At 49.2% G+C, this 26,674-nt stretch overlaps 1 protein-coding gene across 1 annotated transcript in view; it reads left to right on the forward strand.

The window, feature by feature from the left end:
• LOC115471258 (proliferation marker protein Ki-67-like) overlaps positions 1-12,314 on the forward strand; it is a gene marked incomplete at its 5' end in the record, with an annotated part of 176,303 nt that extends 163,989 nt beyond the window's left edge. The window contains 1 exon segment of the mRNA XM_030204959.1: positions 10,498-12,314. Within this exon segment, the coding sequence (XP_030060819.1) occupies positions 10,498-10,562 (65 nt within the window).
• Between the last annotated feature and the right edge of the window lie 14,360 nt (positions 12,315-26,674).

Raw genomic sequence — 26,674 nt, forward strand, 5'->3', positions numbered from 1 at the left:
TGCAACTTTAAACAGTAAGCAATGCAGTATACACAGTGCAGTGTGAACAGTAAGCTAGTGCAGATTTAAAGTTCTTTAAAACAGTATTAAAGGTAATACAGTTCTGGTACACCGAGTTGGGTGTGGGTTTTTTTTTTTTTCTTTCTTTTAGACAGTTTCGATGTGTGCCGCGTCCACTCCCAGCGAACCCCTGCTCACCTTCACCTCCGTTCGCCTTGCTGCACTTTTCGCCCAGCTCTGTCCTCACTTCATCCCACGCTCTGTGCTCTACTTACCAGCCAGGTCCCTCTCTCACTGGTTGGCACTGGTGGTAGGACTGATCGGCGGGGTCCGATTCAGGTCCAACGAGCAAGCAGCCGATCTGGAGAGGGACGTCGCTGGGACGGTGATTGTCGGCGTGGTAACGTTCATCGGTTGGTAGTGCAGGGGTTGTCGCGTTCAGGTATCTCGTCGACGGCGGTAGCTGCAGTCGGTCTGATGCCGAAGTCGGGTCGAGTGGCACGTGGTCTTGGGGCTGCCGTGCGTGGCTGTCTTACTGGGCTCCCTCTGGCGCTTCCAACTCTTGGCTCCACGGCCTCATGCGGCGTTCACTCACTCGGTCCTGTGCGCACCTGTGCTCGAGGTGAGTGTCGCGTCCGGTTCGTCCGTTAAGCCTAGTGAGTCGTGTTTTTCAGCGTCCTCGATCTCGCATCTCCACGGAACATTGCAGGGGCGGCTCCACGCTGATCGCTGCGCTCGTGGTGAGGGTCAGTGGGTTTTCTCGGTCACCTCTTCGAGGTTCTCGAACGGCTGGGTCCGGATCTTCGATGCTCCATGTTGATTGCTGCGCTCGTGGCAAGGGTTGGCGGGGTATCTCAGTCAATCCTTCGGGCTCCCGTGTGTCCAGGCCCGGGTCTTCGATGGCTCCGAGCCCCCGCTGCAACTTCCACCCTAGGCCGAGGCACGCGGTCCGTCCGATTAGGTCTCTGATCATCGATCGACTCCGCTCCAGTTGGACGTCGGGGCTCTCGGCGCGACTAGGGCTCTGTTTGTGTCGCACCTCCGATTTCAGTCGGCTCTCTGCCTGTAAGATCGCTGGGGTCCTCAGAGTTGGCTGTCTCCGCAATCGGACGGGTCGGTGTGGGTGTCGGGCAGGCCCAAGTCAGGACCAATCTATGGGGATTTGGCTCCGGTGCTAGCCCTCGCAGGGAGATGTCAATCTGCCTCCCTGCCTAGTGGTGGCTGCAGCCCTCGCTCCAGCAAATTCCGCCGTTTTCATATCCCCTCCGTAGTGGTTGCCGCGCTCAGCTTCTGCGATGGCATGGAGCTCAGGGTATGTACATCCTACTCCATTGCCATCTTGCTCATCCGCTGGAAATATCAGGACATATAGCTATTCACCGAGCCTCAGCAAAGACATCCTACTCTCTTTTCTTCCTGGCTAAGACTGTAAACAAAACCGGTAACTTCAAACTCCAGGCCAATGAAAGCCCAGAACAACAAGGTTGAGATGTTGGAGAATGTGGTCAGACGGTCAAATTTGCATCTGATCAATAGGGGGGGTGGGGGAGAACACAACAGGCCCACCTAAGGGCAGCCATGATTCCAATATGAACACTTAAGTCTAAAACAAATACATTCATGGGACTGGATTCTAGTCTGAGACAGCATCTCCCAAGGAATTCACTAAATTCTTCAGCTCCTCTACTGTATCACAGCTCCTGGTGGAGCCATTATGAAAGACTTCCACCCTAGCTGGATATTGAATAGTGAAGCATACTTTTCGATTTGCAATCTGGGAGCAATAACTTTCCACAGCCCAGTGTCGAGCCAATACTTGTGCCAAGAAATCATCAAAAAGCAAAAGCTTGTGGCCCCTAAGCTCCAGATGCTTCACTGCCTTGTAGGCATGTAGGATCACCATTTTATCCATAAATTTTAAAAAGTGCATTCTCCGAGGACAAGCAGGCTGCTTGTTCTCACTGATGGGTGACGTCCACGGCAGCCCCTCCAATCGGAAACTTCACTAGCAAAGGCCTTTGCTAGTCCTCGCGCGCCCATGCGCACCGCGCATGCGCGGCCGTCTTCCCGCCCGAACCGGCTCGTGTTCGTCAGTCTTCTTTTGTCCGCGCTCGGTTCGGTCGTGTTTACGCCGTTCGCGCCCCTTAAGTTGACCCTCGCGCGTCTTTTTGACTTTTCGCTACTTAAAAAAAAAAAAGGGATTTCGGAAGAAGGCCTTTCGGTCTTTTTTCCCCCTTCCTGTATTTCCAGTTTTTGCCCCATTAAGTTTTCTTTCGGTTTCGGGGTAGGCCCTTTTGAGGCCTCGGGTGGAATTTTTTCTCCCCCTCTTTTTGGTGCCTTACCGCAATTACGAGTTTTGATTTCGCCGGCGTGATTTTTCCGCCCATATCATCGAAGTCTCCCAGCGGATTCAAGAAGTGCACCCAGTGCGCCCGGGTAATCTCGCTCACTGACAGGCACGCGTCGTGTCTTCAGTGTCTGGGGGCTGGGCACCGCCCGCAGGCCTGTAGTCTTTGCGCCCTTTTACAGAAAAGGACTCTGGTAGCGAGATTGGCCCAGTGGAACGTTTTGTTCTCTGGCTCTTCATCGGCACCGGGAGTATCGAGTGCGTCGACGTCGACAGTGTCAAGACCTCCGCTCTCGGCCGCGACTGCATCGAGTGCATCGAGGCTTCGACCCTCTGCGTCGTCGGGGCCGAGATATCGGAAGGCTGCGTCGGTGGTACCAGGACCTCCACTAGTGCTGATGTCGTCGGACGGTGGTGATTCGACTGGAGTGCAGGTGAGGGCTGTCCATTCCCCTGCTGGTGGCGGTGAGCCTTCGGGTGGGTCTCCCCCTACCCTGAGGGCTCCTGCGGTACAGCCCCCCCCCCCCCCCGAGACCGAACTTCTTCGGCCTCGGCCCCGAGGAAGCGACGGCTGGATTCTACGTCCTCGTCGGTACCGGGAAGCTCCGGTGACATGCTTCGTTTGAAAAAGTCAAAGAAGCATCGACACCGGTCTCCTTCTCGTGTTGGTACCGAGAGCTCTGGGTCGCCGAGGGAGTCGGCACCCAGTAGGCATCGGCACCGAGAGGACCGCTCACCCTCTGTTCAAGAGGTGTCGATGTGCTCCCATTTGGACAGCCCGGAACAGCCTCCTCACCCGGAACAGACTCTGACATCGACACCTGCATCGGCTTCCATGTCTTTCTCCACAGCCGCTCTGCACGAGAGTCTCCGGGCCGTTCCCCCAGAAATCCTGGGAGAGCTGTTGCGCCCTTCCCCTCCGGTACCGGGGGTGCTTGCGCCACCGGTACCGTCGAGTGAGGCGCCGGCTGGCCCTTTGCCCGGGGTGAGGTCTCCGACATCGGTGCCGCTTGCGGTACCGACTGCGGTCGCCTCCCAGGAAGGCTCCCCGTCGGCGGAGGGAGCTTTGCCGGTGCGGGCGAGGGAGTCTACCTCTCGACGCTCCCACCGTGGCCGTGGTTCCACGGAGTCGAGCCGGGCACGGCTTCAGACACAGGTCCGTGAACTTGTCTGATACCGATGGTGAGGCCTCGTGGGAGGAGGAGGAGGACATCAGATATTTCTCTGACGAGGAGTCTGATGGCCTTCCTTCTGATCCCACTCCCTCCCCTGAAAGGCAGCTTTCTCCTCCCAAGAGTCTTTTGCGGCCTTTGTCCGGGAGATGTCTACGGCCATCCCCTTCCCGGTGGTCGTGGAGGACGAGCCCAGGGCTGAAATGTTTGAGCTCCTGGACTATCCTTCTCCACCTAAGGAAGCGTCCACAGTACCCATGCATCATGTCCTAAAAAAGACATTGCTGGCGAACTGGACCAAGCCTTTAACTAATCCCCACATTCCCAAGAAGATCGAGTCCCAGTACCGGATCCATGGGGACCCAGAGCTGATGCGCACTCAGTTGCCTCACGACTCTGGAGTTGTGGATTTGGCCCTAAAGAAGGCTAAGAGTTCTAGGGAGCATGCTTCGGCGCCCCCGGGCAAAGACTCTAGAACCTTAGACTCCTTTGGGAGGAAGGCCTACCATTCCTCTATGCTCGTGGCCAAAATTCAGTCTTACCAGCTCTACACGAGCATACACATGCGGAACAATGTGCGGCAGTTGGCGGGCTTGGTGGACAAGGTCCCTCCTGAGCAAGCCAAGCCATTTCAGGAGGTGGTCAGGCAGCTGAAGGCGTGCAGAAAATTCCTGGCCAGAGGGGTGTATGACACCTTTGATGTTGCGTCCAGGGCCGCTGCTCAAGGTGTGGTGATGCGCAGACTCTCATGGCTGCGTGCCTTTGACCTGGAGAATAGAATCCAGCAGCAGATTGCGGACTCGCCTTGCCGTGCGGATAATATTTTTGGAGAAAAGGTCGAACAGGTGGTAGAGCAGCTCCACCAGCGGGATACCGCTTTCGACAAGTTCTCCCGCCGGCAGCCTTCAGCTTCTACCTCCACAGGTAGACGTTTTTATGGGGGAAGGAAGACTGTTCCCTACCCTCCTTCTCGACAGCCTGTGGCCCAGGCTAAGCCCCAGCGCGCTCGCTCTCGTCAGCAGCGTGCGACTCAGCAAAGCCCCTCGGCTCCCCAGCAAAAGCAAGGGACGAGCTTTTGACTGGCTCCAGCAGAGCATAGCCGACATCCAAGTGTCAGTGCCGGTCAGAGGGAGGTTGAAAGTTTTTCACCAAAGGTGGCCTCTCATAACCTCCGATTAGTGGGTTCTTCAAATAGTCCGGCACGGATACACCCTCAATTTGGCCTCAAAACCTCCAAATTGTCCACCGGGAGCTCAGTCTTACAGCTTCCAAAACAAGCAGGTACTTGCAGGGGAACTCTCCGCCCTTCTCAGCGCCAATGCGGTCGAGCCCGTGTCATCCGGGCAGGAAGGGCTGGGATTCTATTCCAGGTACTTCCTTGTGGAAAAGAAAACAGGGGGGATGCGTCCCATCCTAGACCTAAGGGCCCTGAACAAATATCTGGTCAAGGAAAAGTTCAGGATGCTTTTCCCTGGGCACTCTTCTCCCCATGATTCGGAAAACGATTGGCTATGCTCTCTGGACTTGAAGGACGCCTACATGCGCATCCCGATACTGCCAGCTCACAGACAGTATCTACGATTTCAGCTGGGCACACGTCACTTCCAGTACTGTGTGCTACCCTTTGGGCTCGCCTCTGCGCCCAGAGTGTTCACGAAGTGCTTGGCTGTAGTAGCAGCGGCACTTCGCAGGCTGGGGGTACACGTGTTCCCATATCTCGACGATTGGCTGGTGAAGAACACATCCGAGGCAGGAGCTCTACAGTCCATGCAAATGACTATTCGCCTCCTGGAGCTACTGGGGTTTGTGATAAATTATCCAAAGTCCCATCTTCTCCCAGTACAGAGACTCGAATTCATAGGAGCTCTGCTGGATTCTCGGACGGCTCGTGCCTATCTCCCAGAGGCGAGAGCCAACAAGTTGTTGTCCCTCGTCTCGCGGGTGCGAGCGTCCCAGCAGATCACAGCTCGGCAGATGTTGAGATTGCTGGGCCACATGGCCTCCACAGTTCATGTGACTCCCATGGCCCGCCTTCACATGAGATCTGCTCAATGGACCCTAGCTTTCCAGTGGTTTCAGGCTGCTGGGGATCTAGAAGACGTGATCCACCTGTCCACGAATTTTCTCAAATCCCTGTATTGGTGGACGATTTGGTCCAATTTGACTCTGGGACGTCCTTTCCAAATTCCTCAGCCACAAAAAGTGCTGACTACGGATGCGTCTCTCCTGGGGTGGGGAGCTCATGTCGATGGGCTTCACACCCAGGGAAGCTGGTCCCTCCAGGAACGCGATCTGCAGATCAATCTTCTGGAGTTGCGAGCAGTCTGGAACGCTCTGAAGGCTTTCAGAGATCGGCTGTCCCACCAAATTATCCAAATTCAGACGGATAACCAGGTTGCCATGTATTACATCAACAAGCAGGGGGGCACCGGATCTCGCCCCCTGTGTCAGGAAGCCGTCAGCATGTGGCTGTGGGCTCGCCGTCACGGCATGGTGCTCCAAGCCACATATCTGGCAGGCGTAAACAACAGTCTGGCCGACAGACTGAGCAGGATTATGCAACCTCACGAGTGGTCGCTCAATTCCCGAGTAGTGCGACAGATCTTCCAGGTGTGGGGCACCCCCATGGTAGATCTCTTTGCATCTCGAGCCAACCACAAAGTCCCTCAGTTCTGTTCCAGGCTTCAGGCCCACGGCAGACTGGCATCGGATGCCTTCCTCCTGGACTGGGGGGAAGGTTCTGCTGTATGCTTATCCTCCCATACCTCTGGTGGGGAAGACTTTGTTGAAACTCAAGCAAGACCGAGGCACCATGATTCTGATTGCTCCTTTTTGGCCGCGTCAGATCTGGTTCCCTCTTCTTCTGGAGTTGTCCTCCAAAGAACTGTGGAGATTGGAGTGTTTTCCGACCCTCATCCAACAGGACGAAGGGGCGCTTCTGCATCCCAACCTCCAGTCTCTGGCTCTCACGGCCTGGATGTTGAGAGCATAGACTTTGCCTCTTTGGGTCTGTCAGAGGGTGTCTCCCGCATCTTGCTTGCTTCCAGGAAAGATTCCACTAAGAGGAGTTACTTCTTTCTATGGAGGAGGTTTGCCGTCTGGTGTGACAGCAAGGCCCTAGATCCTCGCTCTTGTCCTACACAGACCCTTCTTGAATACCTTCTGCACTTGTCTGAGTCTGGTCTCAAGACCAACTCTGTAAGGGTTCACCTTAGCGCAATCAGTGCATACCATTACCGTGTGGAAGGTAAGCCGATCTCAGGACAGCCTTTAGTTGTTCGCTTCATGAGAGGTTTGCTTTGTCAAAGCCCCCTGTCAAACCTCCTACAGTGTCATGGGATCTCAATGTCGTTCTCACCCAGCTGATGAAACCTCCTTTTGAGCCACTGAACTCCTGCCATCTGAAGTACTTGACCTGGAAGGTCATTTTCTTGGTGGCAGTTACTTCAGCTCGTAGAGTCAGTGAGCTGCAGGCCCTGGTAGTCCAGGCCCCTTACACCAAATTTCATCATAACAGAGTAGTCCTCCGCACTCACCCTAAGTTCTTGCCAAAGGTTGTGTCTGAGTTCCATCTGAACCAGTCAATTGTCTTGCCAACATTCTTTCCCCGTCCTCATTCCTGCCCTGCTGAACGTCAGCTGCACACATTGGACTGCAAAAGAGCATTGGCTTTCTATCTGGAGCGGACACAGCACAACAGACAGTCCGCCCAATTGTTTGTTTCTTTTGATCCCAACAGGAGGGGAGTGGCTGTGGGGAAACGCACCATATCCAATTGGCTAGCAGATTGCATTTCCTTCACTTACACCCAGGCTGGGCTGGCTCTTGAGGGTCATGTCACGGCCATAATGTTAGAGCCATGGCAGCGTCGGTAGCCCACTTGAAGTCAGCCACTATTGAAGAGATTTGCAAAGCTGCAACGTGGTCATCTGTCCCCACATTCACATCTCATTACTGCCTGCAGCAGGATACCCGACGCGGACAGTCGGTTCGGGCAGTCAGGCTTCAGAATCTGTTCTGGGTTTAGAATCCAACTCCACCCCCTAGGCCCATGTTTATTCTGTTCCAGGCTACACTCTGTTAGTTGGATAAATTGTTAGGTCAATCTCAGTTATGTCCTCGCCGTTGCGAGGCCCAATTGACCATGGTTGTTGTTTGAGTGAGCCTGGGGGCTAGGGATACCCCATCAGTGAGAACAAGCAGCCTGCTTGTCCTTGGAGAAAGCGAATGCTACATACCTGTAGAAGGTATTCTCCGAGGACAGCAGGCTGATTGTTCTCACAAACCCGCCTGCCTCCCCTTTGGAGTTGTCTTCCCTTGTCTTTGTCTTGCTACATACGGGACTGATGAACACGAGCCGGTTCGGGCGGGAAGATGGCCGCGCATGCGCGGTGCGCATGGGCGCGCGAGGACTAGCAAAGGCCTTTGCTAGTGAAGTTTCCGATTTGGAGGGGCTACCGTGGACGTCACCCATCAGTGAGAACAATCAGCCTGTTGTCCTCGGAGAATACCTTCTACAGGTATGTAGCATTCGCTTTATGACCACTCGGGCGATCACCCTCCTGCAAACGTGGCCCAAGTAGTGCACCCGTTCAACCTGGTAATGGGTACGGCTTTCAGGAAGGCCTAACTTTCGGGCAGATCTTTATCCACAGTAGCCTCTGGGAGTTCCACCAGCCAAATGTTCCAGTAGTACCTATTCTCTTGTTCAGTCTCTCCTCCAATTCGACAGTCTGCCGCCAGAACGCTATCAGTTGGCTCCGCAGGTCCGATGTCTCCATTTCCTGTGCAGTCACATGCTGTTCAACTGCATCGATTCTCCCCGCCTAGGCTATCAGCTTTTCGTCATCAAGTGTGGATTGAAACTGGGTCATCTTGTCCTCAAGAATGGCCTTAACACATGGGTTAGGTGCCGTGCTGCCTCCTCAGACATGATTAGATCAGGCTGCTCTTGCTTCACTGCCATCTTGGAAACTGACGCAGAAGGCTTCTCCATTGCACTTCTAAGGGGTTAATTTGACATCACTATCAGGTAGCAATGTAGAAACTACTGAAAAGTTCCCCGATGGTGTCCAATCACCACGTTCGCACAAAAAGAGGGTAGGCAACAACTTAAACTTGAGAGAAACAAAGATATAAGAGATCGGGAGAGGGAGTCCCCATTGGTTAGGTCACACTCACTCTCTGGTCATCACGTGACAACCCCCCCCTCCCCCCCCCCCCCAATTTACCTGAATTCAACAAAAATATTTCCCTGTTTTCTTACTGGATGAATACTCCTCCCCCTCCCCAGCTGCACTCCATAATATCCACAGAAGAGACATTTATCTTCTGCCCCCTGTCAACAGTGGAGTCTCCCTTTTCTCTCAGATTGTAGAAGGCCCCAAAGCCACAGATTGTTGTATAGCCAAAAACATTGGAGGGGGGTTGCATAGCCAGTGTTCCAGTGTCAGCGACTTCTGTTGTGGGAAAGATTAAATCTTATGCCGTCTGTGGCCCAGTGCAATCTCAGGCATTTGGGTTCTTGGTGTAGTATGGAATAGATACAAGCCTTGTCCATTGGAAACCTGTCAAATTACATACAATGAAGCTTTTTGATATACCTCTCAACATCAGGTGCTGCTGTTCATGTAAGTTTTTTCCTCTTAGGCTAAAGCAGTCAAGTGATGCACATTGGAAAGAACAATCCAAATCATAGTTACCTAATACTTGGGTCAGCACCCAAGAAAAAGGTCTAGGTGTCGTCGTAGATAATACGCTGAAATCTTCTGCTCAGTGTGTGGTAGCAACCAGAAAAGAAACTGGATGCTAGGAGTTATTAGGAAAGGGATGGTGAATAAGACCGAATATACTATAATGCTCTATCACTCCATGGTGCAACCTCACCTTGAGTATTACGTTGAATTCTGGTTGCTGTATCTCAAGACAGATATAGTAGAATTAGAAAGGTACAAAGAGCAGTGACCAAAATGATAAAGGGGCTGGAACTCTTCTCATATGAGGAAGGGCTAAAGAGGTTAGGGCTCTTCAGTTTGGAAAAGAGACGGATGAGGGAAGATATAATTGAGATCTACAAAATCCTGCGTGTTGTAGAACAAGTAGAAGTGAAAGAAATAAGCTCTGGAACTCTTTGCTGGAGGATGTAGTAACAGCAGTTGCCATTTCTGGGTTAAAAAAAAAGGTTTGAAATGTCTATTGTCTGCTATTGAGACAGACACGGGGAAGCTACTTCTTGCCGTGGGATTGGTAGCATGGAACGTTGCCACTCTTGTGACCTGGCTTTGCCACTGTTGGAAATAGGATACTGGACTAGATGGACCATGGCTGCGGTTATGGTTGCACCAGTGGAAGCAAATCCATGATTTAATAAGTATTTTCTGATCCCAATGAAAATAAGGTTTTGTCCTAGATCCAAGGACCTTGAACAGGTTCATTGTAAATGAAAAGCTCAAAATAGTTTTCTTACAGGCCTAACTTTTTTCTGGCAAGAAGACTGGCTATATGCTGGATTTGAAGGATGCTTACACCCACTTACAGAACATGCAAGTTACAGGAACTATTTCATATGAGTAGAAGTGCCCAAGACTTGCATACTGCTGTTGGATGGCGTCAAGTACCATGAGTAGTCTTAAAATATGTACTGGTTGTTACACATTTATGCATTGGTCTTCAAACAGTAGAAGGTGATCTAGATTAATTGTAATCTGCTAAGTATATTCAAGAGTGAATATGAATGATATGAAAGAAATAACTAGATAAAGAAACAGCAAAGAAACTGAGCTGTGAAGAGAATTTGCTGATAGCATTCCTTTTGATTTACTTATGGTAATGTTTTGGTATTTTGAAATGTTTAAGTAATTTGCTCTTTTCTATCAGTTAATTGATGCAGTGAATGTTAATGTGTACTTGTTTGTTGGTGCTGTTACACAGAGAATGTTTTCAAAACTTGAATCACAGATAGTGTGTTTCTTTCCTCAGAGACTGATCACAGTACAGTTCAACAAAAAAGAGGAGGAGGAAGGGAAGATAACTTGGAAAAATGAATCGCAAGATTGTGCAACAATTTCTGAAGTGGATGAGAAAATTTACCTACCATTCTTAAATCAAGTTTTTCATTTGCTTATGCATTGTTAATTAGGATATGCGTGCACATATTTTTAAGTGGTAATCTTTTCAGTATGCTTTTTATTTCTTGTAATTGGATGAATTTTTAAGTAATGTATTTAGATTGCTTTGTTTTGTTGGGATATTGCAGGTGTTTTTCAACAAGTTTTGTAAATACTCGTCTCATTTTAAACTTATTATATATGGTATTACATTCTTTTAAATAGCCCAACTGAAACAGTGGATAGCTGTATCATATTTTGTAAATAGATATTGGCTTTCTGATTTTCTAATACTGTTCAATAAATGTGCATTTTATATGTAAACTAGTAAAGATAATTTTATGATTGTGTAACTGATATTTCTTTATGCTTACTAAACTATCTAGGGCCCTATTTACTAAGATGCGCTACCATTTTTTAGCACTCGCCTACAATTAGCACATGCTAAACACTAGAGACTCCCATATATTCCTATGGGTGTCTTTAGCATTGATTTCGCTAGAAACGCTAGCACACCCTTAGCACTGCTTAGTAAACAGGGTCCCGCAATGTAATATTTCATATGCTGTCTTCTAATTGGAAGTTTCCAGCGCGTTAAGAAATCAAGCATGAGTTGAAACAGGAAGAAGCATGGACTCAAGCATACAAATAAAGATAAGCATCAGTGCAAGTATCAAGACTAACACTTGTAAATGAGAAACTATGAAGAGATTTTACTCAATTGCAGTAATGCCATTTCAGTATGACTTGCCTTGCACATACTGAGCTAAATTGGTTGCTGTATGTTTGATATGTTAATACATTTGTTAACTGTTTTAGTTTTAATTTAGAAGAAACCATAGTTCATAAGATATGTACTTTGGGGTTTTTTTTATTATAAATGTGAATTATCTATTTTCTACTTTAAAGTATTAGTAATTTAGAGTTTATTGATTTATTCTCATTTCTTCTGTTGATTAGGTTTCATATGTTCAAATTTAAAATCAGGAATCATTTACTTTACTATAATGCAGATTGATTATACTGCATTGGTATTGGCTACAAATGCAAAAATGTAAAATTCTGTAAATATATTTAGCATTTGTCTTCTTTGAAACTGAAAATACTTTTTACTTTTAGTTGGTCAAAAACAAGATTAATATGACAATTTGATATTTTGCCGTTTATACAAAATTCTTATTTCAGATTGGCCATACCCCTTTTCTTGAATTTTGGCACAGAATATTAAGACTTCATAAATACAAGTACATTTTTGTGACTGTCTAAAAAAAAGATATAAATGAGATGATGGACTGTAAAGAGTTTTATAAATAGATTAGGTTTGTTCAGGGTGGTTTCTTTTTTTCCTTTTTTTTTTTTTTTTTTTTTTTACTTCGTTGCTCTTCAAATTTTATGGAGGTTTTTTTGTTTTCCTGTTTTGTGAGGAGGGGGGAGATGTTGGGATTGAAATTTTGATATAGCCAGGTGTCATCCATTGAAGAACAAATACAGGGATACTTAAGAGAGCTCTCATGTTAAAGATTAACAGTCTCCTATTTCCATACCCACTTGCTACTATTTCATTGTATTAAAACCATAAATATTCAGTCATATCAATATATTATTTTTGTTTGGAAATTTGCTCTCTGTTCTGAATAATTTATGCTGTATTGTCCATGTTCTTTCTAATCCAGTAAATTGCTTCTTGGTTTTAAATTTAATAATTTGGATCTGTTCTGAAGAATTTTTTTGTACTTGTAAAATTAGATGTTTCAGGGTAAATTATTGCAAAGCTTTACAAAATACAGCTTTGTTGTGTGGATTATACTTAAGATTCTCCGAGGACAAGCAGGCTGCTTGTTCTCACAGTGGGTCGACATCCACGTCGGCCCAGGAATTGGCATTTTGCAAGCAAAATGTTAGTTTTGCCAGTCTTCTGGCGCGCATGCGCAGACTGATTTCCTGTCCGTCGTGTAAACGCGTTCCCTCAGTTTCCTTTTTTCCGCGTTGAGGTGCGGTAGGTTTTTATCTCCGTTCTTCTCAGGTCCAGGAAAAGAATCTTCGCGAATGTTTCGCTATGTGTTCTTTATTCTTTATTTTACTTTTTGTGCAGTTTTCAAAAAAAAAAAAAAAATCCGTATTGTCTTTTTAGATTTTTATCACTTTTTAAAGTTTCCTTTTGGTCAGGTTATTCCCTTATTTTTTGTGCCCTTTTTTTCTTTAACAGGCACAATCATGTCTTTGATTTCGCCGAAGTCGTTTTTCCTTCCATGTCATCGAAGACTCCCAGCTGCTTCAAGCGTTGTACTCGGTGCAACCGGACTATCTCAGGCACCGATACCCACACCTGATGTATTCAGTGCCTTGGGCCCGGTCATAGCCCAGCCGCTTGTAGTCTGTGTCTTTGTATGAAGAAACAGACCCAAGCGTATCGAGAGGCCCAACAAGAAAATTTTGGGGGACTCAGTCCGGTCCATCAACATCAGTACCGAGGTTGTCAATGTCGAAGGGCGCATCGACGTCGGGGAGAGAGGTAATGGCTGCTATGAGACCAACTCGTGCTGGGGAGCAGTGAGGTATCGAGTGGATCTCCACCTGCCTCGAGGCCTCCTGTTATGCAGGACCCCTGGAACCGGCCTTTGTCGGTCCCAGCCCCGAGGAGGCTTGAGGATTCCTCTGTACCGAGGAGTCTCGATGATGGGCGTCGAGCAAAGGCTAAGAAGCACCATCATCGTTCTCCTTCGACACACGGTGCCGGGAGTTCTGGGGCGTCGAGGGAATCGGCACCCGAGAAGCGTTGGCTCCGAGAGGATCGCTCCCCCTCTATTCAGGAGGTGCCGATACATCGGCCTTCTGGTTAGCCTGGTACCTGCTCCCGAGCCTCGAAAAATTCTGGCACCGGCTCCCACAGCCTTGTCCAACAGCTGCTGTCGACGAGTGCATCAGGACCCTGCTTACAGAGCTTCTGGAAGGATTGCTGCGCCAGTCTGCTTCGGTGTCGGGGGTGCTTGCGCCTTCCGTACTGTCTGCTGCAGCGGCATCAGGCCCTTCGCATGTGGTGAGGTCCCCGACCTCGGTGTCGCCTACCACCCAGGTCGACTCCCCTTCGATGTCTGCGGAGGAAGCTTCGCCGGAATCCAGGTGGGCGTCGACTTCTCAGCACCGCCATCAAGGACGTCATTCCTCGGCGTCAAGGCAGGCTCAGTTTCGGACTGCTCTGAGGGATGTCTTGTCCGATACTGAAGATAAGCGTTCGTGGGAGGAAGATCCCAGGTCTTTTTCTTCTGTCGAGTCCTATGGGATTACCTCTGAACCTTCCCGTCCGCCAGAAAGGAGACTTTCTCCCACCGGAGAGTCTATCCTTTACCTCCTTTGTCCGAGAAATGGCTGCGGCTGTTCCCTTCCCTATGGAGGTTGAGGATGAGCCCAGGGCTGAGATGCTTGAGGTCCTGGATTAGCCTTCTCCGCCTAGAGAGGCTGCAATGTCTCATTTGCATAATGTACTGAAGGAGTCCTTATCCGAAACTGGTCATTCTGTCTAATCCCGTGATCCTGAAAAACTGAATCCCTATAACGGATCCATGGTGAGCCTGGATTGATGAGGTCTCAGCTACCCCACAATTCCATGGTAGTGAACTCCGCCCTCAAAAGAGCCAAAAGCACTAGGGACTATGCCTCGGCACCTATCAGGCCATATGCTCGCTGCCAAGACATACCAGTTCTTCACAAGTGTCCATTTGCGGAACTCGGTGAAGCAACTGTCCAGCTTGGTTGGTGCACTCCCTCCAGAGCAGGTCGAACCTTTTTGCCAGGTGGTCAGACAGCAGAAGGTGTGTCGAAAATTCCTGGCCAGGGGTACGTTCGACACTTTTGATGTAGTATCCAGAATTGTTGCCCAAGGTATAGTGATGCGCAGGCTCTCATGTCTGCTTGTCTCTGACCTGGATCATTCAGTCCAGCAGCGGATGGCGGATGTTCCTTGCCGGGGGGATAACCTTTTTGGTGAGAAAGTAGAGGATCTAGTTGACAAGATCAAGAAGCACAATGATGCTATGGATTCTCTCTCCTGCCGGGCATCTTCTGCTAATACCTTCTCATCTAGGAGGTTTTTGGAGGTATCAGGAGTGCTCCCTATTCCTATGCTAGGTGTAGATACACTCCTGCTTTTCTCAGCAGCCTGCCGAGGCTCAGTCCCAATGCGCTCGTTCTCATCAACAGCGTGCGCCTAAGGCCACTGCGGCTCCCCAGCAAAAGCAAGGGACGGTCTTTTGACTGGCTGTAGTTCAGCATAGCCTCAGTAAACGTGCATACCGGACGACTTGCCGGTTGGGGGGAGGTTAATGTTTTTTCACCAAAGGTGGCCTCCTATAACCTCCAACCAGTGGGTTTTTCAAATTGTCCGGTTAGGATACACCCTCAGTCTGGAATCCAAGCCTCCAAATTGCCCACCGGGAGCTCAGTCCTACAGCTCCCAGCAGAAGCAGGTACTTGCAGAGGAACTTTCTGCCCTTCTACAGGCCCAAGCGGTCGAACCCATTCCACCAGGGGAAAAAGGGCTGGTATTCTACTCCAGGTACTTCCTTGTGCAAAAGAAAATAGGGGGGATGCGTCCCATCCTAAATCTAAGGGCCCTGAGCAAATTTCTTATCCGAGAAAAGTTCAGGATGGTTTCCCTAGGCACCCTTCTTCCCATGATTCAGAAAAACGATTGGCTATGCTCTCTGGACTTAAAGGATGCTTACACACACATCTCAATACTTCCAGCTCACAGGAAGTATCTTCTATTTCGGCTGGGAACACATCACTTTCAGTACCGTGTACTGCCTTTTGGCCTGACTTCTGCGCCCAGAGTGTTTACAAAATGCCTAGCTGTAGTCGCTACACAGACTGGGAGTGCATGTGTTCTCCAAGGACAACAGGCTGCTTGTTCTCACATATGGGTGACATCCACAGAAGCCCCAGGTCCGGAAAATCTTCCTAGCAACAAAAGTTGCTAAAGCCTTCGGGTGCGCGCATGCACTTCCATCTTCCCGCCTGTCGTGTGAGAGTCCCGCTTCAGTCTTCTTTTTTCCGCGGTCAAGAGCAGCTTTTTACGGCGGTTCTGTTGCCTTCGTTTAGCCAGCTTTTTCGCCGATTTTTTTTCTTCGTTTTTGTGCTCATGTTCAAGCTGTTTTTGTTTTTCTCCAAAATAAAAAAAATCAAAAAGAAAAGTTTCCTTAGTTTATCCCTCAAGTAAGTTTCCTTTTATCTACGTGTGCGGCCATTTTGGCCACCCGTACGGGTTTTTCCCCTTTTTGTGCCCTTCTTTTGGCACCATCACAGGTTTTGATTTCACCACCGCTATTTTTCCGTCGATGACTTCGAGGCTCGCAAGCGGCTTCAAGAAGTGCACTCGGTGCAACCGGGCAATCTCAGGCACCAACCCTCATGCGTGGTGTATCCAGTGCCTTGGGCCCGACCATCTCCCAGACGCATGTAAGTTGTGTCTTAGCCTTAAAAAGCGGACACAAGCATCGAGACAAGCTCAACGGGAACGCCTGTTTGGAGCTTTGCCCGGTACTTCAACTTCGACAGTGGTACCGAGTTCGTCGTCGATGTCTGCACCAGAGAGTGCATCGACCTCAGGAGCGCAGGTAATGGCTGTCCACAGACCATCACACGCTGGCAGCAGTGAACCATCGAGTGGGTCTCCACCTACCTCGAGGGCTCCTGCGGTTACAGGCCCATCGGGACCGACCCCTTTCGGACCCGACCCCAAGGATGTGTGTGGATTCCACGTCCTCTTCGTCAGTACCAAGGGGTACCGGTGACGTGCCTTGAGTGAAGGCAAAGAAGCACCGTCATCGGTCCCCTTCTTGTCACGGTACCGAGAGCTCCGGGGCGTCGAGAGAATCGGCACCCGTGAAGCGTCGAAGCCGGAAGAACCGCTCACCCTCCGTACAAGAAGTGTCAACGCGCCGGTCTCCAGACAACCCGGTACCGCCTCCTCATCCTCGGCAGATTCTGGCCTTGACTCCTGCACCGATTCCACAGTCTTTCTCGACGGACACTCTTGACGAGCGCCTCCAAGCTATTCCAGGAATTCTGGAAGGGCTGCTGCGACCGTTTATTACGGTATTGGGGGTGCTTGCGCCGACGGTACCGTCGATACATGCAACAGCTAGCTCCCCACCTGTGGTGGGGCCTTCGACGTCAGTGCCGCTTGCGGTCTCGGCTGCCACCCAAGTTGACTCTCCGTCGACATCGATGGAGGGAGCTTCATCGCCGCCGGCACAGGAGTCAATTTCTCGACATCGCCATCGAAGACATAGCTCCTCGGCGTTGAGACGGGCTCGGCTTCAGATTGCAGTCAGAGAACTGTTCGATACCGAAGGGGAGGCCTCGTGGGAGACAGAGGAAGATTCAAGATATTTCTCTTCTGAGGAGTCTTGTGGTCTTCCCTCTGACCCTACTCCTTCGCCAGAGAGAAAGCTTTCTCCCCCTGAGAGTTTGTCTTTCTCGTCCTTTGTGCGGGAAATGTCTACGGCCATTCCCTTCCCGGTGGTAACTGAAGATGAGCCCAGGGCCGAGATGTTCGAGGTCCTGGATATCCTTTGCCACCTAAGGAGTCATCCACTGGATATCCTTTGCCACCTAAGGAGTCATCCACTGTTCCTCTACATAATGTCCTCAAACAGACATTGTTAAGGAACTGGATGAAACCATTATCTAATCCTACCATTCCTAAGAAAGTTGAGTCCCAGTATTGGATTCACAGGGACCCGGAGTTGATGTGGGCCCAGTTGCCTCATGACTCAGGGGTTGTGGATTCTGCTCTCAAGAGAGCCAAAAGTATGAGAGATTTCGCCTCGGCGCCCCCGGGCCGGGAAGCTCGGACTTTGGACTCTTTTGGGAGGAAGGCCTACCAATCCTCTATGCTCATCTCCAAAATTCAGTCTTATCAGCTCTACACGAGTATTCATTTGCGGAACAATGTGAAGCAACTGGCGGACTTGGTCGATCAGCTCCCTTTGGAGCAGGCCAAGCCTTTTCAAGAGATGGTCAGGCAGCTGAAGGTGTGTTGTAAATTCCTGTCCAGGGGTACTTACGATTCTTTTGATGTGACGTCCAGAGCTGCTGCTCAGGGTATAGTGATGCACAGACTCTCATGGCTGCGTGCCTCTGACCTCGACAATCAAGTCCAGTAGCGGCTTGCGGATGTACCTTGCCGGGGGGATAATATTTTCGGCGAGAAAGTTGAACAGGTGGTAGAGCAGCTCCAACAGCGGGAAACCGCATTTGACAAACTGTCCCACCGGGCGCCTTCAGCATCTACCTCATCAGGTAGATGTTTTTACGGGAGAAGGAGGTACAATAAGCGTAGGTACAATCCGCCTTTCCGCCAGCCTGCTCAGGCTCAACCCCAGCGCTCTCGTTCACGTCAACAGCGTGCGCCTTGACGGGCCCCTGCAGCTCCCCAGCAAAAGCAAGGGACGGGCTTTTGACTGGCTCCAGGCGAGCATAGCCGCAATAACAGTGTCCGTGCCGGACGATCTACCGGTCGGAGGGAGGTTAACATTTTTTCACAAAAGGTGGCCTCTTGTAACCTCCGATCGGTGGGTTCTTCAAATAGTCCTGCGGGGATACTCCCTCAAATTGATCTCCAAATTGCCCACCGGGAGCTCAGTCCTTCCAGCACAGGCAAGTACTTGGAGAGGAACTCTCTGCTCTTCTCAGCGCCAATGCGGCCAAGCCCGTGCCACCAGGGCAAGAAGGGCTAGGATTCTATTCAAAGTACTTCCTTGTGCAGAAGAAAATAGGGATGCGTCCCATCCTAGACCTAAGGGCCCTAAACAAATAACTAATTCGAGAAAAGTTCAGGATGCTTTCCCTGGGCACCCTTCTTCCCATGATTCAGAAAACGACTGGCTATGCTCCCTGGACTTGAAGGATGCTTATACACACATCCCGGTACTGCCAGCTCACAGGCAGTATCTTTGATTCTGTCTGGGAACACAGCACTTTCAGTACTGTGTGCTGCCCTTTGGGCTCGCCTCTGCGCCCCGGGGTGTTCACCAAATGCCTGATGGTTGTTGCAGCGTCGCTATGCAGGCTGGCAGTGCATGTGTCCCCTTATGTCAACAATTGGCTGGTGAAGAACACCTCGGAGCAGGAGCTCTACAGTCCATGCAGATGACTCCTGGAGCTACTCGGGTTTGTTATAAATTACCCAAAGTCCTATCTCCTTCCAGTTCAACAACTAGAATTCATAGGAGCTCTGCTGGACTCTCTGACAGATCGAGCCTATCTTCCCGAGGCGAGGGCGGACAACCTTCTGTCCCTGGTTTCCTTGGCCAGAGCTTCTCAGCAGATCACAGCTTGGCAGATGTTGAGACTTCTGGGCCATGTGGAGGGCCATAATTGAACGAAAACGTCTATCTCCATGGGCGTTTATCTCCGAGAACGGGTCCGTGAAGGGGCGGACCGAACCGTATTTTCGAAAAAAAATAGACGGTCATGTTTTATTCGACAATTTGTGAGCTGGGCATTTTTGTTTTTCAGCGATAATGGAAAATGAAAGCGCCCAGCTCAAAAACGAATAAATCCAAGGCATTTGTTCATGGGAGGGGCCAGGAGTCGTAGTGCACTGGTCCCCCTCACATGCCAGGACACCAACCGGGCACCCTAGGGGGGCACTTTTACAAAAACAAAAAAAAAAGTAAAAGAGCTCCCAGGTGCAGAGCACCCTTCCCTTGTGTGTTGAGCCCCCCAAATACCCTTCAAAACCCACTGCCCACAAGTCTACACCATTACTATAGCCCTAAGGGTGAAGGGGGGCACCTACATGTGGGTACAGTGGGTTGGGGGGGTTGGACGACTAAGCATTAAGCAGCACAATTGTAACAGGTAGGGGGGGATGGGCCTGGGTCCACCTGCCTGAAGTCCACTGCACCCCCTAACAACTGCTCCGGGGACCTGCATACTGCTGCCAGGGAGGTGGGTATGACATTTGAGGGTGAAAATAAAAAGTTGTGAAACATCATGTTTTGTGGTGTGAGGGAGTTAGTGACCACTGAGGGAGTCAGGGGAGGTCATCCCCGATTCCCTCTGATGGTAATCTGGTCATTTAGGGCACTTTTTGGGGCCTTATTCGTGAAAAAACAGGGTCCAGGAAAAGTGCCCTAAATTCTACCTACAAACGCATACTTTTTTTCCATTATCGGCGAAAGGCGCCCATCTCTCCTCGGCCGATAACCACGCCCCAGTTCCACCTTCGCCACGCCCCCGTCAACTTTGTACGCTTCCGCAATGGAGTGCAGTTGAAAACGTCCAAAATCGGCTTTCCATTATACCGATTTATTCGTTTTTGTGAGATAAACGTCTATCTTCCGATTTGGGTCGAAATCTAGGCGTTTTTCTCTTTCAATTATAAGGTGGATGGCCTCCACAGTTCGTGACTCCCAAGCCTTCACATGAGATCAGCTCAATGGACCTTAGCTTCCCAGTGGTATCAAGCTGCTGGGGATCTAGAGGATGCAGTCCAGTTGTCCACCACTTTTCACAATTCCCTGGTATGGTAGACAATTCGATCCAATTTGACCTTGGGACGTCCCTTCCAAATTCCTCAGCCTCAAAAAGTGCTGACGACGGATGCATCTCTCCTGGGGTGGGGAGCTCATGTAGATGTGCTCCACACTCAGGGAGCTTGGTCCCTTCAGGAATCAGGTCTTCAGATCAATTTCCTGGAGTTGCGAGCGATCTGGAACGCTCTAAAGGCTTTCAGAGATCGGCTGTCCAATCAAATTATCCAAATTCAGACAGACAACCAGGTTGTCATGTACTATGTTGACAAGCAGGGGGGCACCGGATCTCGCCCCCTTTGTCGGGAAGCCGTCCAGATGTGGCTTTGGGCCCGCCGTCATGGCATGTTTCTCCAGGCCACGTATCTGGCAAGCATAAACAACAGTCTGGTCGACAGGTTGAGCAGGTTAATGCAACCTCACGAGTGGTCTCTCAGCAGGGCAGTTGTCCGCAAGATCTTGCGAGTGTGGGGCACCCCCTCGGTGGATCTTTTTGCCACTCAGATCAATCACAAGGTCCCTCAGTTCTGTTCCAGACTTCAGGCCCACAACAGGCTAGCCTCAGATGCCTTTCTCCTGCATTGGGGGTCAGGCCTTTTTTTGTATGCGTATCCTCCCATACCTCTAGTAGGGAAGACTTTGCTGAAACGCAGGCAAGACCGCGGAACCATAATTCTGATTGCTTCCTTCTGGCTGCGTCAGATTTGGTTCCCTCTTCTTCTGGGGTTATCCTCCGAAGAACCGTGGAGATTGTTTTCCAATCCTCAGAATGAGGGGGTGCTTCTGCATCCCAACCTCCAGTCTCTAGCTCTCACGGCCTGTATGTTGAGGGCGTAGATTTTGCCTCCTTGAGCATTTCTGAGGGTGTCTCCTGGGTCTTGCTTCCAGGAAAGATTCCACAAAGAGGTGTTACTCTTTCAAATGGAGGAGATTTGCCGTCTGGTGTGACAGCAAGGCTCTAGATTCTCACTCTTGTCCTACACAGACCCTGCTTGAATACCTTCTGCACTTGTCAGAGTCTGGTCTTTAGACCAGCTCCGTAAGAGTTCATCTTAGCACGATTAGTGCTTTTCATTACTGTGTGGAAGGTAAGCCTAACTCTGGACAGTCTTTAGTTGTTCGATTCATGAGAGGTTTGCTTTTGTCAAAGCCCCCTGTCAAACCTCCTATAGTGTCATGGGATCTCAATCTCGTTCTCACCCAGCTGATGAAAGCTCCTTTTCAGCCACTACTGAATTCCTGTCATCTGAAGTACTTGACCTGGAAGGTCATTTTTTTTGGTGGCTGTTACTTCAGCTCGTAGAGTCAGTGAGCTTCAAGCCTTGGTGGCACATGCTCCTTATACTAAATTTCATCATAACAGAGTAGTTCTCCGCACTCACCCTAAGTTCTTGCCGAAGCTGGTGTCAGAGTTCCATCTGAACCAGTCAATTATCTTGCCAACATTCTTTCCCCGTCCTCATACTTGCCCTGCTGAACGTCATTTGCACACATTGGACTGCAAGAAAGCATTGGCCTTCTATGTGGAACGGACAAGCCCCTTCAGACAGTCCGCCCAAATGTTTTGTTTCTTTCGACCCCAACAGAAGGGGAGTGGCTGTCGGGAAACGCACCATTTCCAATTGGCTAGCAGATTGCATTTCCTTCACTTACTCCCAAGCTGGGCTGACTCTTGAGAGTCATGTCACGGCTCATAGTGTTAGAGCCATGGCAGCGTCAGTGGCCCACTTGGTCAGCCACTATTGAAGAGATTTGCAAGGCTGCGACGTGGTCATCAGTCCACACATTCACATCTCATTACTGCCTTCAGCAGGATAGCCAACGCAGCAGTCGGTGCTGCAGAATCTGTTCGGGGTTTAGAATTCAACTCCACCCCCCAATTGACCCTGTTTGTTGTTTTGAGTGAGCCTGGGGGCTAGAGATACCCCATCAGTGAGAACAAGCAGCCTGCTTGTCCTCGGAGAAAGCGAAGTTACTTACCTGTAGCAGGTATTCTCCGAGTACAGCAGGCTGTTCTCACCAACCTGCCCGCCTCCCCTTTGGAGTTGTTCCTTTCTTTGGTTTTGCTTCATAAGTTGACTGAAGCGGGACTCTCGCACAACGGGTGGGAAGATGGTCGCGCATGCGCGATGTGTGCGCTCGAAGGCTTTAGCCGTGGACGTCACCCATCAGTGAGAACAATCAGCCTGCTGTCCTCGGATAATACCTGCTACAGGTAAGTAACTTCACTTTTCCTTATCTCGACGATTGGCTGGTGAAGAGCACCTCGAAGGAAGGTGCTCTGGAGTCCATTCGAATGACTATTCAGGTGCTGGAGCTACTGGGGTTCGTCATAAATTATCCCAAGTCCCATCTCACCCCAGTCCAAAAATTGGAATTCATTGGAGCTCTGCTGAACGCTCAGACAGCTCGAGCTTATCTCCCCGAGGCAAGGGTGGACAACCTTCTACCCCTGGTGTCCATGGTTCGAGCATATCAGCAGGTCAAGGCTCGGCAGATGTTGAGACTTCTGGGTCACTTGGCCTCGACAGTTCGTGTAACGCCCATGGCATGTCTACATATGAGATCAGCTCAATGGACCCTCGCTTCCCAGTGGTTTCAAGCTGTGGGGGATCTGCGGGGGATCTAGAGGATATAATTCAACTGTCCACCGACTTTTGGAATTCTCTTCAGTGGTGGATGTTTCTATCCAATTTGACCATGGGATGAACATTCCAAGTTCCTCAGCCAAGGAAAGTGCTGACGACGGATGCATCTCTTCTGGGGGTGGGGAGCTCATGTAGATGGGCTCCACACTCAGGGAGCCTGGTCCTTTCAGGAAAGAGGTCTGCTGATCAACCTAATGGAATTAAGAGCAATCTTGAACACTCTAAAGGCTTTCAGAGATCGGCTGTCCAACCGAGTTACCTTAATTCAGACAGACAACTCGTGAGGTTACATTATCTGGCGGGCGTAAACAACAGTCTGGCCAACAGGTTGAGCAGGATAATGCAACCTCACAAGTGGTCACTGAAAATGGGCATAGTCAGCAAGATCTTCCGAGCGTGGGGCACCCCCTCGGTGGATCTTTTTGCCACTCAGATCAATCACGAGGTCCCTCATTTCTGTTCCAGGCTTCAGGCCCACGACAGACTAGTGTCAGATGCCTTTCTCTTACATTGTGGAACAGGCCTTCTGTATGCATATCCTCCCATACCTCTGGTAGGGAAGACTTTGCTGAAACTCAAGCAAGACTGCGGAACCATGATCCTGATTGCACCCTTCTGGCCACTTCAGATTTGGTTCTGTCTTCTTCTAGAGTTGTCCTCTGAAGAACCGTGGAGATTGGAGTGTTTTCCAACACTCAGAACGAGGGTTCACTTCTACATCCCAACCTCCAGGCTCTGGCTCTCACGGCCTGGAAGTTGAGAGCTTAGAATTTGCCTCTTTGGGTCTTTCGGAGGGTGTCTCGAGTCTTACTTGCTTCCAGAAGAGATTCCACGAAGAGGTGTTACGCTTTCAAATGGAGGAGGTTTTCTGTCTGGTCAGACAGCAAGGCCCTAGATCCTCTTTCTTGTCCTACACAGACCCTGCTTGAATACATTCTACACTTGTCAGAGTCTGGTCTCAAGACCAACTCCGTAAGAGTTCACCTTAGTGCGATTAGTGCTTATCATTGCCGTGTAGAGGGTAAGCCTATCTCTGGACAACCTTTAGTTCGCTTCATGAGAGGTTTGCTTTTGTCAAAGCCCCCTATTAAACCTCCACCAGTGTCATGGAATCTCAATTTTGTTCTAACCCAGCTAATGAAAGCTCCTTTTGAGCCACTGAATTCCTGCCATCTGAAGTACTTGACCTGGAAGGGTCATTTCTTGGTGGCTGTTACTTCAGCTTGTAGGGTCAGTGAGCTTCAGGCCTTGGTAGTACATGCACCTTATATCAAATTTCATCACAACAGAGTAGTCCTCCACACGCACCCTAAGTTCCTGCCAAAGGTGGTGTCGGAGTTCCATTTGAACCAGTCAATTGTCTTGCCAACATTTTTCCCCGTCTTCATACCCACATTGGCCTTTTACGTGGAGCGGACAAAGCCCTTCAGACAGTCCGCCCAGTTTTTTGTTTCTTTTGATCCCAACAGGAGGGAAGTTGCCATCGGAAAACGCACAATCTCTAATTGATTAGCAGAGTGCATTTCCTTCACTTATGCCTAAGCTGTGCTGACTCTGGAGGGCCGCGTCACGGCTCGTAATGTTAGAGCCATGGCTGCGTCAGTGGCTCACTTAAAGTCAGCCTCCATTGAAGAGATTTGCAAGGCTGCAACGTGGTCATCAGTCCACACATTCACATCTCACTACTACCTTCAGCAGGATAACTGACGCGACAGTCGGTTTGGGCAGTCAGTGCTGCAGAATCTGTTCAGGGTTTTGAATCTAACTCCACCCCACTAGACCCATTTTTATTCAGTTCCAGGCTGCAGTCTGTTAGTTGTTTATGGTTTCAGGTCAATCTAAGTTATGACCTCGCCTTTGCGTGGCCCAATTAACCAATGTTCATTGTTTTGAGTGAGCATGGTTGCTAGGGATACCCCACATGTGAGAACAAGCAGCCTGCTTGTCCTCAAAGAAAGTGGAGATACTTACCTGTAGCTGGTATTCTCCAAGGACAGCAGGCTGATTGTTCTCACAAACCCGTCCACCTCCTCTTTGGAGTTACTGGGTTTTTGGGGGGGTTTTTTTGCTTTTTGATTTAACTGAGGGAATGCATTCACGCGACGGGTGAGAAATCAGTCTGCACGTGCACTTTTATTTAACTGAATAGAAGTGTTCACATGACGAGCGGGAAATCAGTCCGCACATGCATGCTGCATGCGCGCCAGAAGACTCTGGCAAAACGTTTTTTATATTTTGTTTGCAAAATGCCGATTCCCGGGCCGACGCAGACATCGACCCACATGTGAGAACAATCTGCCTGCTGTCCTCGGAGAATACCTGCTACAGGTAAGTATCTTTGCTAATACTTTTTAAATATTTGGAAATGTTAATAAATTTAAATCAAGGTTGGATAGAATAGATGGTTATAAGATAATTCAGGATTTCCAGCTTGCAAGCCTGCGTGACATGGGGATGTGGCCCAGTTGAGATTTTTAAGCAAAAATATTTTTACATAGCTAAAACATGTTATTTTGAAGCACTGCAGAGCTATTTGGTGGGTATGAAGTCAATTTAAGAAGGGACCATAGAGTATAAATTATATTGTAAAAAGGCTAAAATATTCATGCAGCCCAAACATGGGGGTCCATATTCAAAGGGGTTTAACCAGGCTGTAGAGGTTCTTGCCTTGTTAAACTCCATTGAACTGTCTGACAGCTAATATTCAGCAGCACTTAACCAGGTAATACCACTGATTATGGTCTCTATTTGGCCATTGTAAAATTAGCTAGGTTAGGGGCAGGCTAGGGATGGAGTTTGGGCAGCTAAGTAAGTGGATAAAGTTAGGATAGTAAGAAGGCTGTTCTAACTTCATATGCCGAGTTAATTGGGTACCAGTCTGAATATCAGACAGTTTGCAATAACTTCTGGGTTGCAACACTATTTAACCACATATTCAGTGCTGGAGGCTGGAATGCCCTGGCAGTGAATATCCAGGGTTAATTCAGCCCACAACTGTGAGAAGCTTACCAGCGGTTTAGTTCTGTGGGTTAAATATCAGACCTATGGATTTAGATGTGGGCCACTCTTTAAAAAAAAAAAAAAGGGCACATATTTTTGATCATGCGGCCCAGTGTTAAAACATTTTTTTTAAATAGACATCCATGAGATAGATTTATAAAATTGAGTTGGTATAAAAGGTAAATAAACATTTGCTAACCTTCAAATAGTACTAAGGGTAGAGGCTTTCCAAAAGCTATCAGATACTACCACCAGGTTTCAGACCAGTTGGAGTATGTTTTTCCCATCAGTGAACATATATGATTTACTGCCAGAGGATGGGGTCAATGTAACAGAAAAGGGTTTAGATAAATTCACAGAGGAAAAATCCATAAACAATTATGTAGATCCAGGATAACCACTGTTTAAAAAAAAAATTTATTTATTGAAAGGAGTGGCCTAGTGGTTAGGGTGGTGGACTTTGGTCCTGAGGAACTGAGTTCGATTCCCGGCACAGGCAGCTCCTTGTGACTCTGGGCAAGTCACTTAACCCTCCATTGCCCCTTGTAAGCCACATTGAGCCTGCCATAAGTGGGAAAGCGCGGGGTACAAATGTAACAAAAATAAATAAAAATAAATCACAAATGCACTGAAAATCTTCCAGACAACATAATCTATGAAGAAATCTACATTATAATTATAATAGTCTAGGAGAAGTCATTAATAAGGAGCCAATCGACACTAATCAGACAAGGTAATTATTACTGTTAAAGAAAAAATCTGGGTTCTGGTTTCTGATTTTGGTGCCATCACAGCAGAGAGTTCCTCCCACAGATTGACCAGGTGCGATCATTCTGCTCTCTTTGCTGGTAATTGTCACCAC

This window comes from Microcaecilia unicolor, chromosome 5 (assembly GCF_901765095.1).
Source record: "Microcaecilia unicolor chromosome 5, aMicUni1.1, whole genome shotgun sequence".
Taxonomy (NCBI): Eukaryota; Metazoa; Chordata; class Amphibia; order Gymnophiona; family Siphonopidae; genus Microcaecilia; species Microcaecilia unicolor.